Source organism: Perognathus longimembris, chromosome 5 (genome assembly GCF_023159225.1).
Source record: "Perognathus longimembris pacificus isolate PPM17 chromosome 5, ASM2315922v1, whole genome shotgun sequence".
Taxonomy (NCBI): domain Eukaryota; kingdom Metazoa; phylum Chordata; class Mammalia; order Rodentia; family Heteromyidae; genus Perognathus; species Perognathus longimembris.
The window spans coordinates 48,880,821-48,896,264 of NC_063165.1; the positions used below are offsets into that span (position 1 = coordinate 48,880,821).

General features: G+C 41.5%; 1 protein-coding gene across 1 annotated transcript in view; it reads right to left on the reverse strand.

The window, feature by feature from the left end:
- Positions 1-283: 283 nt before the first annotated feature.
- Hacd2 (3-hydroxyacyl-CoA dehydratase 2) overlaps positions 284-15,444 on the reverse strand; it is an 85,970-nt gene continuing 70,809 nt past the window's right edge. The window contains exons 5-7 of the mRNA XM_048346785.1: positions 8,678-8,799; positions 5,933-6,111; positions 284-702 (exon numbers count right to left, since the gene is read on the reverse strand). Of these exons, the coding sequence (XP_048202742.1) occupies positions 620-702; positions 5,933-6,111; positions 8,678-8,799 (384 nt within the window). The 3' untranslated portion in view covers positions 284-619. The remainder of the gene's footprint in view (positions 703-5,932; positions 6,112-8,677; positions 8,800-15,444) is intronic.

Here is a 15,444-nt window from a genome sequence, read left to right on the forward strand (position 1 = left end):
TTCCTGGTTACAGGCACTACCCCAAAGCTTTATAGGCATATACATTTTATAATTCATTCACTAGATATGAGGGCGAGGGCCCAGCCAGAACTTCAGATCATTCCAGAGGACAAACTTTGCTGTTTCAAAAGTACAAAGTTTCCAGCATGCAGTCAAGTACTTTGAGAGGGGAAGGCTAAACATACTGCAGACTGAAACTTAACTTCTACTGCAGGCTGGGCAGTCAGTCAGAGCAACTTCATTACTTACACCTGTAATGCAGACTGTAACTCTCAAGGGCTTCGTGTTACAGACTTTATTTACCATATACATGAAGGGCACAGGAGGAGACAAAATGCCAAATCACTTTCTTAGGGCCATTGTAAATATTGGGAACTCTTAGTTGGAAAAGCATGCTGAAAGGACCGGCGAGGACATTTTATAACAGCCTTTTATTTATTTATTTTATAAAATCTCAGATTCATATGACACTGGATTTTTTTTCTTTTTCTTAAAATATTTAAAAAATAGTTCTTGCTTATTTTCTATGAAACATACTGGGAACTCAAAAAGTCTGCAGCATTTTTTGATCATTGGAAAGTTTGGTTTTGGGGATTTGGGATGGTGCAGAAAGCAGGAACTATTCAAACTTCTTGTGTTCTTCAGTATAAGAAAGGACCTTTTTTCTCTGGTGTATCATGTGGAAGTATAACTGGGGGAAAACTGGAAAAAAAAAAAAAGAAGTTAAGCAAATCATTTAAAACTATGTTCTGCTAAAAGCATATGGACTTGTAGTCCTGCCTGCCCCTCTGTCTACCGTCTCATCCAGTGACCAGGGATGTAATAGGCAGGTTTGGGGAAGGGAAACAACATTCTTAAGACTTACATCTTCCTGCTTAGCTAAGGGTAAGTGCTTCAGAATGGAGTGCCAGACACTGCTGTCACTACCATGACCCGTCAAAATGCCACAGAGCCCCAAATAACATCCTCATTGTCATAATTACATTTTTCTTCCTATTACCATTCTCGTTTTGTAGTGATGGGGACTGAAGCCAGGACAGGGTACATACTAGACACTTAGCTATGTCCTCAGCCCTGCTAAGTAACCTTCTTTCATATTCTCCTCACATTTATTCTGGTTAATTTTCCAACAACCAGATAAAGCCGAGTGGCGATGGAGTTCTTTTTTTGTTTCCAAGAAAGACCTCAAGCCCCAGAGAAGGCAGGCAACTTGGCTAGCTCGGGTCCCACAGCACTTCACTGACAGCCAGGACCAGGCACTGGGCTCCTGTCAGCCCAGTCTATCCTGGGGGTCAGGGAAAGGAATCTCCCCAGAGCATTTCCTGAGAAAGGCTGCTCTTCTCATTCAGCAAAGATTGAAGAGGTGGGCTACATTTGTTCTAAACAAAACTAAGCCAATATAAAAAGTCATTATGGGAAGGGAGTCAGTATCTGGAATCTTCTGTTTATGGTCATTTCACAGGCATTTTTTATATTGATTCTTAAATAAATATTGATTCTTAAATTAATAGGCAGATTTCTTCCTTAGGAAACATTTGGAAATGGGAAAGAGGGTGGAAAGGTTACTGACATTTTGCATATGAGACCAGGGATGCTAAAACATCCTGTAATATGCAATAGTTCTCCCAGCTGAGAACTGTCCACCCCAAATGCCCACTGAGAACTGCCAGGTTGAGACACCTGGCCTTCACATGGATTCTGTATACCATGGTCCAATCACTATGTACACAACTCCATGGACAAAATGGTTTTTGGTATATCATACTCTCCCTATCCCTCCCCAATTGCTCCATCTCTAAGTTTTAGACAATAATCTGTATTTCAGGGAGGTTAATTTCTGGGACAGTGTCTAGCTTCTTGAAGAGATTCCAAGTTGGTTAAATTTCAATGACACTTTCAAAGTACACCAAAACATGAGGAGATGTACACAGACAGAGAGCTGAAGGACTGAACAGGAGATTCAGGTGCTGAACATTGCTGTCCTCCATCCCACTTGGATTTCCTGGCAGGAAGTTATTCACAGAAAATGCCCAGCTAATGTAGAATAGTGGCAGAACTATTTTGGTACAAAAGCCAGGACATCTGACAAGTTCTATAATATAAAATGTAGAATTAGAAGTAATTAAGCCATAAGTAAAGCTAATTGTAACCATGTAAAAACCTGGTGCCAGTCATTTCTAGGTTTACTTCAGTGAAGGGAAACTTTGTGAGATGAGCATGCTGGACTCACTGGTTATATTTGTAATTATACTATCGCACAGAGTGCAACAGCCTCATTGGCTACTTCAGGAGATCTGAGGGAGGCTAGCGACTCAAAAGCCATTCAGTAAGTCCTTAGGAAAGCAAGCGAACCAGGTCCTTCACTTGCTTCCTTCTCATTCCTTTACAACTTCTCAGTGGGTGCTGGAGGCAAGGCTAATAAGCATGGGAGGCCCCAGTGCCTTATTTTATCTCCTGGTTCTGGAGATTGATCTCAGTGTCTTGGGCTTACTAGAAAAGTACTTTACCCTTGAGCCATGCCCTCAAGCCTTTTTTCTTTTTTTAAATGAAGACAAGGCCTTGGCTAACCATGCCTGGGCTGGTCTCAAATTGGAAATCCTCCTTCCTCTGTCCCCCCCAGCAGGTGGCATTATAGATGTGAACTCAGCCAGTAGTGACTTTTTCTTTTCTTCTTCTTTTTATTTTTTGCCAATCCTGGGGCTTGAACTCACCACTTCTGGCTTATTCTATATATGTGGTGCTAAGGAATCGAACCCAAAGCTTTGTGTATGGGAAGCTGGGAGGGGAAAAACTGGGAGAGAATGAGGGAGAGGGGTGACAAGTGTTCAAAAGGAACTGCATTCATCACCTGACTCATGTAACTGTAACCCGTTGTACATCACCTTTACAATAAAATTAAAAACAACAACAACAACGAACAGGGTACTCAAGGTTGTTCTACCTTCTGTTTTCCAGTTCAGGACACACAGAAGGGAGGTGGTCACCACGCGCATGTGTGCCTGCCTCTGTGGGGTAAGGGTGACATAAGGCTACGATCCCTGACAGTCTGGTCAGGGCTAGCTTCTCAGGTGCCCACCCTGCAGCATTTTCAACCTTTTTTGGTCCTCACTCCCATACTAATTTTTGCCAAGTTTTGGGAGAAAATGTCAACAGGACCTAGATGTTTGTTGAACCTTGTGGATGGTGAATTATGGGGCTGCTGTACATATGGGCTGGAGCATGCAGGGAAGAAATGCCTGGCCAGTGACTCAGAGGACCCCTAACTCAGAACCAGTCCTGGGGCTGAGGCCCATGAGTCATATGAGCTACACAGGCAGCAATGGATCAAGGCATAAAGAAAAGGTGCTTGTTTAAATGCTAAGTGCATATCACCAACTCCTTATCAGAGAGGACTAAAAGAACCTCAGAAAGAAAGCCATATTTGGTGAAAAATACTGCAATATCAACAACAAACTTGCCTGATTCTGCATTATTTTGTTATAAATAAAAAAAATGTTGAGCACTTGAAAATGTACAGTTGGCACTGTAGCAATTCTCTGAATTACTGAACACATCGGAGGCTACTGGTGGGCACCAGCAGGAGTTGGGTTGGACTGGCAAGATGTGCACAGTGACCTTAAGAAAATCCTTAAGTCTTTCTTTGAAATCTACCTTAAGGCTGTCCAATAAAACAAAGGGTGTTAGGTTTTCACCAAGCCAGATTCTCTTACCAAAGGAAGCAGCTCAAGTCAAGAAAGATAGTTCTGGGCTGGGGATATAGCCTAGTGGCAAGAGTGCCTGCCTCGGATACATGAGGCCCTAGGTTCGATTCCCCAGCACCACATATACAGAAAACGGCCAGAAGCGGCGCTGTGGCTCAAGTGGCAGAGTGCTAGCCTTGAGCAGGAAGAAGCCAGGGACAGTGCTCAGGCCCTGAGTCCAAAGCCCAGGACTGGCAAAAAAAAAAAAAAAAAAAAAAAAAGATAGTTCTGTTGGATCATTGCCCTACCCTACTTTCTAGAAGGCAGCCCTAAGGTCTCCTCTCTCTCTGTGGACAAGGTGGTAAACTCACTGAGTTGGCTATGTTTTCCTTCAGGAGTCCTATTATCATGGGAGGCTGTGTGTGACCTGCCCACCACTACGTGGGCAGCAGGAAGACGCAAAGACTTGGCAGAAGTTGGCCACGATGGCACAAAGGAGACAAACAGATCTGGGGGCAGCTGGCTCCAGAATCAAAGCCCTCCTTTGTAGACAGAGCAGAAATGTGGCAGCAACCCTGAGGCTGGGACCCCTGGTTTCTATCATAGTGTGGCAGCATCTTGTTACAGGAGAGAGTTTGTGAGCCCATCTGTGCCTGTCCCCTCTTTCCAATGAGGTGCATATCTCCCATGCACCCTGGTATTACACTGCACTGAAACAAACCCTGTGGCACCCTGGGAGATAACATGTGCTACACTGGGCATGGTGAAAAGCACAACAAGGGGTTGTAGCTCCACCAGTGGGAAATAAATCCAAGGCAAAAAAAAAAAAAAAATTAGAAAGGTAAAAAATGTTTTTTAAAAACGACTTTTAGTCTTACTACTTAAACATCAAGTCTTCAACGTTTGTCTTTTGTTTGAAAATCAACTATTGTTGACATATAAAGAGGAATGGCCTTTATCTACCATGGTTCCATCATTAAAGAGGGGAGCCTTGTATGAATACAGTGGAAAATGAATCATGAAGCAGGACTGTGTCCAAAAATTTCTCTAAAATAAACATTCACTTGAAATCTGGATGTAGTTTTTTTCCCACAATGCATGAAATGCAATTTTCCACAGAGAGACACAAACATGTCACTTACAATTGCTATGGTGATTCATTCAAGATAATGGTGGGGCTAAGGAAAAAAATTCATCCCTGCCTAAAGCTAATTGGGGTTTAGGAAAAATTATAGCATCTTTTCTTCTTCTTCTTTTTTTGTTCGGTTGTGAAGCTTGAACTCTGGGCCTGAGTGCTGTCCCTGAGCTCTTCAGCTCAAGGCTAGTGTTCTACCACTTGAGCCACAGTGCCACTTCTGGTTTTTGGGTGACTAATTGGAGATAAGAGTTTCATGGACTTACCTGCCTGGGCTGGCTTTGAACCACAATCCCCAGATATCAGCCTCCTGAGTAGCTAGGATTATAGGCGTGAGCCACCGGTGCCTGGCTAGCATCTTTATAGACTAAGGTAAGATTCAGAATTTAGCTACAGGAATGGCTAAATGAGGAAAATATGACTATGTCCTTGGAATGCAGAACTGAACATTTGGGAAGAAGGCCACACTCCTGCCCTCAGCACCAAGGATGCCCCTCCCACAAATGCTTCAAGCAGGTCATTTCCCCTCTGCTTTAGCCATACTACTGGAATAACTAGAAGCCATCAGAAGGGAACATCAGTTTTACTAATCAACAAGAAAATGAGAAATGCTGAAAAAAGATAACAACCCTGTTTTTATTCTGCTATTTGTTTCTAGTCAACTACTGATCCCTGAAGATGAAATAAAACTGTCTTAAAGCAGTAAACAATACAAAAATCCTTTTACAATGTTTTTAAAAACTATAATAAGTAATTCTCAAAAGAGAAAAATAAACCCAAGGCAAGGTCTTTAATGGCTTTTATGTTTTCTACTCTGTATTTCCCACCCCTCCTCCCCCCAAATACATAGTTCATCTACCCTGGTAATTCATTGTATCAAACCTACACACAAAGAAGGGCTGCATTTTGACAGCTGTACCAAAAAGAGCTCATCTTTACTTAATTACTACAAAAATTTTTTTCTTTGACAGTCAACAGTCAATAAAAATAAAATGTTCCCAAGATATTAGATTTACATTTACTTGGATATGGGACAAGGATAATCAAATGCATTTAATTCTAGGTACTGCAGAGCCAAAACTTAAAACACAGGTAAATATATGCACCATTTACTTACTGGGAATGTAGGAGATCATTATCAGAATGAGGAATGCATAGTAGTCAAAGGAGAAATTGTATTTGTTTGGTAAACTGATGGAGTACAGACCAGTCTGTCTGACAAATGGCAGAGCGGCATATATTGTGAGCAATTCTCCTGACACTCCCATCGGGTAGAGCACAATGAAAAGCGTGTACCTGGAATAAGACAAGATTCTCATTATTGAGGCTCAGAGCCCCTGTGGGCAGAAAGACACATTCCTATTTTCCACTCAGCACTAGTCTTTCACAAAAGCGATTGTTTCTATATTTCCTGTTTACCTATTGTTTAAATCCAGCTCTTACAAGTCAGTTTTCCAAAAGAGCCCATAGCAGGTATATTTCTTACTGCTTTATAACAAAATAAATGTGTTGAGTCAGCCTTAAAGTAAGTAAACAATGCTTCAAAGCAGTCCAGGTTATGCCACATACTAGCAGCACAGGGGTACTGAGTCATGATTTATACTGAAGGGCGCCCCATGTGGGCCAAAGGAATGGGGGCTTAGCAGGGGATCAAGAGGAAGTGGTTAGGACATGTGATTATCCAAGAATTCCTGAAACCTATACCAGGTCTGGTCTGTAGAAAGAAGAAAAATAACACATCAAATATGTATAATGGCAAAACTTTCCAAATATCTATACATGCTATTATAAAAATGGAATATATGCTACCTTTAGCCATTTTAAAATTTTATAATAGCTCTGAAATTTCAATTTTGAAAAATCCCAATTACACTTATTACACAAAAGAATCTACACACTAATACTCACTTTAGGAAGTTGTCTGTTTCAGAAGAATTCAGGGAGAAGTTACTACCTCAGGGAAAGAGCCTGGAAAGCATGCTGAGGTGCTGGCACTGTGAAAACCATCACCACCAGCTCAGACTTTAAAAAGCTTTTGGCTATTCATGGCTCACAATGAATGCTGGACTCCAAACTCCCAGGCCCAAGAGTTATGCTGAGAAATCTATGAGAAAAATGGAAGATGTATTCCATTTGCCAGCCTAGCTCATGAGGGAGGACACTGGAAAAGGAAGACTCTTCTATAGGCCATAGGAAAATGGTTAAAAGAGTCTTTCTCCAATAGGAAAATCAGGCCTCAGTCAAACCCATCCCTATAAACTGAGGACATAGCTCTAGCTGCCCAGGGCTGTGTAGGCTGGTTGGTAGGTTCTTTTCCCAGTCTTCCTTCCTAACAAAAGCATTTACTGAAAAATAATTTCCTAACAAAAATATTTATTGCCTCAAATGGTGGAAAACAATGGATGACGACTCTTATTTAATCACTGACCTCATAACTGCCTACTAACCATTGTTTTCCTTCTATGGAAAAAGGCATTAGATTCTATCAGCTTTTTCAGTGTGGAAAACAACTAACAGCCATCTCATTGGTTAAGACAAATGATGAGCTATCACCCTTTGCCCAAGTCATAATTGAATATTACTGGTAAAAATAATCAAAGTAAAACAAAACTCTTAGAGGTAAAACAACATATGTTTGTTACTAACTGAAAATTAATGTAAGAGTCAGAAACTTGACAAAATTGAGAACAGAAAAATTGGTTTGATCCCAAACCACCAGAATGGCAGAAGTTCATGGGCAAAATTCCAACAAGATGAAAGTAGGTAATATATCTTTTTGGTATAATATACCAAACCTTTACCAAAGTAATTTGACTGAGAGCTGATTTTATTAAAAATTTAAAGCCAGGAGCTGGTGGCTCACACCTGTAATCCTAGCTACTCAAGAGGCTAAGATCTGAGGATTATGGTTAGAAGCCAATCCTGGCATGAAAGTCCACAAGACCCTTAACTGTCATAAAACCAGAAGTGGAGCTGTGGCTCAAAGTGGTAAAGTGCTAGCCTTGAGCAAAAGAGCTCAGGTGCAGTGCCCAGGCCTAAGCTGAAACCTCACAACCAACATTAAAAAAAAAATTAAGCTGGGTTACTGGGGCTCAAGCCTGTAATCCTAGCTACTCAGGTGGCTGAGATCTAAGGATTAAAGTTGGAAGGTAGAAAAGCCCAAGAGATTGTATCTCCAATTAACCAACAAAAAAGAGAAATAACCAGTCAAAAGCCAAAAAGCCAAGCAAAAGGTAAGACTGAGTCCAAGCCCTGATCCTGGCATATGCATGCACGTGGGCACACACACACACACACACACACACACACACACACACACACACACACACCTTTAGTGTTCCTATTAAATCAGAGATAAGTCCTTTTCCTAGTGAAATCTACACACTGGATTTCTGTCCCATGCAATTTTAGTCTTAGAAACTTAAGAAGCAATTCTCAGGCAGGACACCAGTGGCTTAGGCTTGTAACTCTAGCTACTTGGGAGGCTAAGATTTGAGGATCCTGGTTTGAAGCCAGCCCAGGCAGGAAAGCCTGTGAGACTTATTTTCAAGAGAGAGAAAGAGAGAGAGGGAGGGAGAGAGAGAGGGAGGGAGGGAGGACAGGAGGAAGGGAAGGAAGGAAGGAAGGAAGGAAGGAAGGAAGGAAAAGAAAGAAAGTGAAAGAAAGAAGCCAGAAGTAGAGAGCTGTTGTTCCAGTGGTGGAGTATTAGCCTTGAGGGGTAGCCTTGAGCTAATGGGTATAGCACTCAGGGCCAGAGTACCAGCACACATACCAAACAAAGGAAAAACAGTACTAGGCAACAATGGGAAAATGTGATAGATAATTCCAACAGTTTTAACTGCATAGCCATTTTCTTTTTTACCTGGCCCATTTGATGAGGTAAGGCAGATGGTTTAATAGACTGAATGTATAAAAGGAGTAACGGATAATTTCTGTGATTGTCCAGGCAGTAACGAAGAGAATGACACTATCTTCACTCTGCACCTGGAGGAAAAGGAAACAGACACAAAAGCAAACATGAATGTTAGGAAAGAAGCACTTGGTATACAGCACTCACAGGATGGCCAGCAGGGCCCAACAATTAGTCTTCTCAGTGGCCATGACATAGGCTGGAGAGGGCTTGCAATGTATAGGCCCAGGTGCTTTGTGAGAAGAATTGATAAGGACTTGGTATACTGATGAGTGGGAGCTGAAGGAAAGGGAATGGGTTGAGTCCTAGGCCCCAGAAAGAAGCAAGATTTCTGACATGGAGAAAGTGAACTGATGCTAGTCAAAACAAGTTAGGAGGGGAGGCTGGGAGGGACAAACCGATGCAAAGCTTGGGATCACCAATACAAAGAATTTGAATGTAGTTTATGTGATAATTAGGAACTTGCAGATACGTCAAAGAAGGGGAGTAATTCTAGCACAAATGAAGAAGATGAAGTTCATTGAGAAAATAGGGAGGAAAGAGCTAGGAACTATCAACCAGGCAGGCCCATTTATGCTGGCTCACTGCTGACTTAATTGTCAAGACCAGGCTTGGCTTCACTCCTCCACAAGTACAGAAGCTTCCATGCTGGCCATAGGTGGTTGCTAGAACTATTAGAGCTTTGGCCCTGCTACCTCCTCTGAAGCTATTTTTATGCTGAAAAAAAAACAAACAAAAATAAAACAAACAACAAAAACCCCCAAACCTAATAACTTAAAAAAAAATGACCCGCACGTGATTTATAGGAGATATTTTCTTGCATAGGAATTGATGGCTGTGGCATGAACTTCTAGCACCTCACCATCCCATCCCAGCTGGTTTATAACCATCCCCCCCACCTCAAAACAAAACAAAAACCAGTAAGAAATACACAGTTCACTTTAGTTTCCACTCATCTTAAGAAATCCGTAATGGGTAAGGGACAAGGTAACAAACAGTAAAAGAAATGTATCTAATGCCTAACGTATGAAACTGTAACCTCTCTGTACATCAGTTTTATAATAAAAATAAAAAATAAAATAAAATCTCACACATAAATACTGTAAAAAAAAAAAAAAAAAGGAATGATTAAAAAAAAAAAAAAGAAATCCGTAATGGGGCTGGGGATATGGCCTAGTGGCAAGAGTGCCTGCCTCATATACATGAGGCCCTGGGTTCGATTCCCCAGCACCACATATACAGAAAATGGCCAGAAGTGGCACTATGGCTCAAGTGGCAGAGTGCTAGCCTTGAGCAAAAAAGAAGCCAGGGACAGTGCTCAGGCCCAGAGTTCAAGCCCCAGGACTTGCCAAAAAAAAAAAAAAAAAAAAAGAAATCTGTAAGCTGTATGTGTACAAGAAATACCATTTGGCAAAATAAAGACACTGCCACTATCCCTCTCATCTCTCACTAGCAGCACTGTGGCTTCACTTTTGCTTCTTTCTGTCTCAGGGCTAACAGTCTTTAGCACTTATATTCTTTCTCAGAAAGTGTACATGGAGGGATCCACCTACACAGCAAAGTAATAGTCATTTACATAGCTATTAACCAAATTGCTCTGACAAAGAATTTCATAAATGCATAGTTACTATTCTCTAAAAATAATAAGATTTTTATACTGTCAAGAGCAAGAGTACTTTCTGTTTTCCTGGTGCTTTTCTACTAACTGAAGTAAAGTGAAAGCTAAATACCTAAAACACTTTCATGCTGAGATTTTTCAGTCTCTCCACAAATCTGTGCTACAATCTATCTGTGTGAAGCTCAGGGTCCTTTCATTAGTTTTGTATTCTCCTCACCTGAAGGAGACACACAACACGGAGGCAGAATAGCAAGTTGTTGCAGTGTCTTGTTCTGTAAATCATCGTGAAAGCAGGGAGTGTGTTTTATTCATCTTTTGTTTTCTAAAAGTACTTTAGTACTTTCCACAAATAGGAACTCAATCAATATGTGTGAAGAAAAGAATGCAACCTAATCAGGTCACTGTAGGACTTAATTTCTTCTTTTTGATGCCTGATATCAGTTTGTGTGTACTCTTAGTAGTTGGTTCTCTCTCTCTCTCTCTCTCTCTCTCTCTCTCTCTCTCTCTCTCTCTCTCTCTCTCTCTCTCTCACACACACACACACACACAAATAAAACAGGCCTCCAAACCACTAACTTTGACCCAGTCTACCCAATGGTTTAAGACTTTTGACACAGTCTTCACAGCTGGATGGTGGGAGCTGATAGCTTTCGCACTAAGTCTGCTCCCAGAGTACATCTGTGAAGGTCAGGGTGGCAAGTCTTTAAAAATGTCTGAGGATATCAGGAACAGTTCTTTTGTGCAATGGTAACTTCAGATTAGTAGGAAATATACCATTGTTTTAAAAAAGGGATTTGGATAAAGCCAGACATTAGAGTTGGGTGTGGTGGCTCACAGTTGGAATTCTAGCACTCAGGGGGTGAAGATCTAAGGATTGAGATTCAAAGTCAACCTGGGATAGAGAATTACAGGCCAACCTGAGGGATCCTGTCTCCATTAGGAAATAAGTTGGCTGAACATTGATGGTTTATATCTGAACTACAAGCTACTCAGAAGGCTGAGATTCAGAGGATCACAGTTTGATTCCAGTCCAGGCAATTAAGTCCATGAGACTGTTTCCAAAATATCAGCCAAAGGCAGGACTGGAGGCTTGTTGGCTGCTCAAGTGGTAGAATGCCAGCCAAGCAAGCGAGCACAGCAAGTATAGGGGCCCTGGATTGCATATCATTATACAGAATAACACAAAACAAGGCAAAATGCAATGAGTTAAAACCAGTGAGACCCATGAGAGGCATACAGTTGAAAGGTAGAAGGAATCAAGTGTCCATCAATGAATGAATGCATAAACAAAATATAGCATATATATGCACAATATGGAGTATTACTTTTAACTTTAAAAAGGAAACTTTTACACATGGTGTAACATGGATGAATTGTAAAGATATTATGCCCAGTGAAGTACACCACTTGCAAAAGGAAAAATACTCTGTGATTCCACTCACATGTAGTAAAATTCAGAGACCAAAAGTAGAGACAGCAGGTTGCCAGGAGCTGGGGTAACAAGGAATGGATTTATTTATAATCAGTATGCAGCTTCAGTTTGAGAAGAAGAGTTCTGGAGAGGGAGGGCAATGATGGGAATGATTACAATGATAAATGTTATAGTCTGTGCCTTTTACCACAACTGAAGTAAAAAAAAAGATGAAAAACTTAAAGCGAATGATTAAGCAGCAACAACTATGGTATAGACTGGAAAAACTTTAGCTAGTGCAACCCATACATGGGATCTTAGTGAGCTACAAGCTTGATAGGAGCCAACAGGGCATGAGGTGGTTATTCAAACAAATGGCCAGTATCCAGCCACTTCTATACTGTAGTCTCTGCCAGAAGAACATGGATGCAAGACGAGTGGATAAAATCAGCAGTTTAAGAAAATCTGTATAACAGGCCAACAGACTAATAACACGGACTACCCCAAGAAAGTGTGTGCTCCCAGGGCCCGTTCTGCAAGATGGAAGGTGGGACTTCCAGAGGCTCCTCCTGAGAAAGGTCAGCGTGAAACCTCTATGTGAGAAAGGTATAAGACTTGGGCTAATAATTCCCTTTTATAAGCTGAATTTTATTTAAGTTGGGAAATGGGTACAGAATTTAATAGTACCTTTAAAAAATTATTTTTATCAAGAAGGCAGGGGCTGGGAGATATGCATAGTGATATGCATACCTACAGACAAGCTGATGAGAGGATCACTTGAGCTTGGGTAACACAGTAAGACCCTCTCTCAGAAAAAAAAAGTAATAAAAGATTTACTGCCAAGGCCAAGTGCTGGTGGTTCACACCTGTAATCCTAGATACTCAGGAGGCTGAAATCTGAGGATCTTGGTTTGAAGACAGCCTGGGCAGGAAAGTCTGTGAAATTCTTATCTTCAATTAACCACCACAAAGCCAGAAGTGGAGCTGTGGCTCAAGTGGCTATTAGCCTTGCATAAAAAAGCTTAAGGACGGCACTAAGGCCCTGAGTTCAAGCCCCAGTATTGGCATAAAGGAAAACAAAAAAGATATACTAAAAATAAGTGATATAATGACCACTGCGTGGGATGGGAATATTTCTCTGGGTATTTATCTTTTTCTTTATGGTAAAGTTGCCCTACTCAGACCTGGTATAAGTTTGGGTAGAATCAATGCCCCTTAAGTTGGAGGGTTTTTTTTTAAAGCCAGATTTGGGAATATTTTATAATAAATGGGGCGGGGGCTCCTATCTATTCAAAGTTAGTGACTAGGAGAAAATAAATTAATAGTTTTGGGGGGGGGGAAGGGCCAATTTACTTTAGGAAGATTTTTTTTTTTGAAGGGGCAAAAGACAAGAATTACAAAAAGCTTAAATCAGCTGTTTTTTTTAAATTAAAAACTACAAAAGCAGGGGCTGGGGATATAGCCTAGTGGCAAGAGTGCCTGCCTCGGATACACGAGGCCCTAGGTTCGATTCCCCAGCACCACATATACAGAAAACGGCCAGAAGCGGCGCTGTGGCTCAAGTGACAGAGTGCTAGCCTTGAGCGGGAAGAAGCCAGGGACAGTGCTCAGGCCCTGAGTCCAAGGCCCAGGACTGGCCAAAAAAAACAAAACAAAACAAAAAAAAACTACAAAAGCATACAACTTTGTTAATTATCAAGAAGAGACTTAATGTATTTGAACAAAGATTTGCATAGACGATGGGGGTGACAGTGCATGCCTGTAATCCTACCACTTGGGAAGTAGAGGCCAACCTGTACTACACAGTAAGACTATCCTAAAAACAAAGGAAAACAACAAAATTATTTGCATGCAAATGTTATATGACAGAAAGTAGATTAGTGGTTGCCAGGAGCTGCATGGGACTTAACTATTAAAGGCCAGAGACGACATACGGTGGTGATGGAATGTTCTAAGTGACTTTTTAGAGATTAGAGTTTTGAAGATCTGTCTCCAAATCACAAGTCTTGGAACTCAGTCTCCTGAGTAGCTAGGTTTATAGGTATGGGCCATGGGTACGCAGCTTGGAAATGTTCTGACAATATTAAGGTGAACTTAAAAAATTCACTGAACACAATCAGATTACATACTTATAGGGTTGAACTTTAAAAATTTACCTCTCCATAAAATTTTAAGGAGGACAGAAGGTTTTCTTTAAATCAAATACTGACATTTAGGGTAACAAAAAGGAAGGGATGATTTATCAAGGTTTACAAAGGAGAAGAGGTAAGCTCAAGGGCGTGTTCAGGATGGCTTGCCAAGAATGTCTGAGAGCTGTTTCAGAGCTGCATGTTCACAAGGAGGATGGCCCTGACCTGGGGAGGTCTTCCCTCCCAGGCACAGTGTGCCGGGTGCTGGCTGTACACCACAGATGCTGTTCCCACCCCCTGCTCTGAAGAGAAGGAAGTGGCCTGGTGTGGGTGGCTTGTGTGGTTTAGCCAAGGGAGTTTACATAGAAATCCAAGCTGGAGAAACAAATGGGCACAAGAGAAAAACCTTTACACACAAATAGCATCATATGTTTGACTTCAAAAGGCATAGGGAGTATCAGCACATGAAAAGCTGTCACATTGGTAAAACTCAAAGAAAAACAGATGGTGTACATAAGAAAGCTGCTACTGTAAAAACCTTACTCTTCTAGACACTTTGGAAACCACTGCTTACCTCCATGCTCCTCTGTCTAACCTTTATGGTAAACATAAATACTTAGCAACTGATCTTAATCTGCCCTTTTTCCTGCTTTCCCTTTTTAATCTCCATTATCTCCTTTCCCTACTTTTCCCCCTCAAGATTAGTGTTATGGTAAGAGGAAAGGGGAAGAAAGGAGAGGGCATGAGGAGCAAGGAGAAAAGAAGGTGAAAAATAGTGATTATGGCAGGAGGTACTAGTGTTCTTTGTTGTTGTTTTCAATGTCTGTGTGCTCAGGTTGCTCAAACAAAACACTAGATGATGGATAGCCAGCCATTCAGTCTGGAGGCTGAGGTCTGGACCAAGTGTCAGGATGGTTGCTTTGGTGAAGACTTGCAGATAGCTTCCTTCGAATGAATACATACATGAGGGTGTTCTTGGAGGAGCTAGTGAGCTCACTGGTATCCCCATAACAAGACCTCATCTAAAAGGCACTAATCACCCAAAGGCCCCAACACCAAATACCATGAACTCTCTTTGGAACTTGGAGCTTCAATGCACATTTGGTGAGTATGTCAGTAAGGGCACCATAGACCAGATGTTGGCAACCTCTTTTAGTAAAGGGCTCCAGATAGTAAATAACAGGTTGTGCATTACATTAGGACTGTGTCATACGTTTCATCTTTTGATTTGTGTGTGGGTGTATGCATGCGCGTATGTGCATGCATAGTGTGTGCCAGTTCTGGGGCTTGAGCTCAGGGCCTAGGCACTGTTTCTGAGCTTCTGTGCTCAAGGCTAGTACTCTCCCACTTTGAGCCACAGTGCCATTTCCAGCTTTTTGGTAACTAATTGGAGGTAAGGATAAAAGGACTTTACTGCCCAGGTTGGCTTTGAATTGTGATCCTCAGATCTCAGCCTCCTGAGATTAGGTAGGATTATAGGCATAAGCCACTGGCTCCTGGCGTGAACTTCTTTACATCCATAAAAAATGTAAAAACAGGCCTGGTACTAGTGGCTCACAAC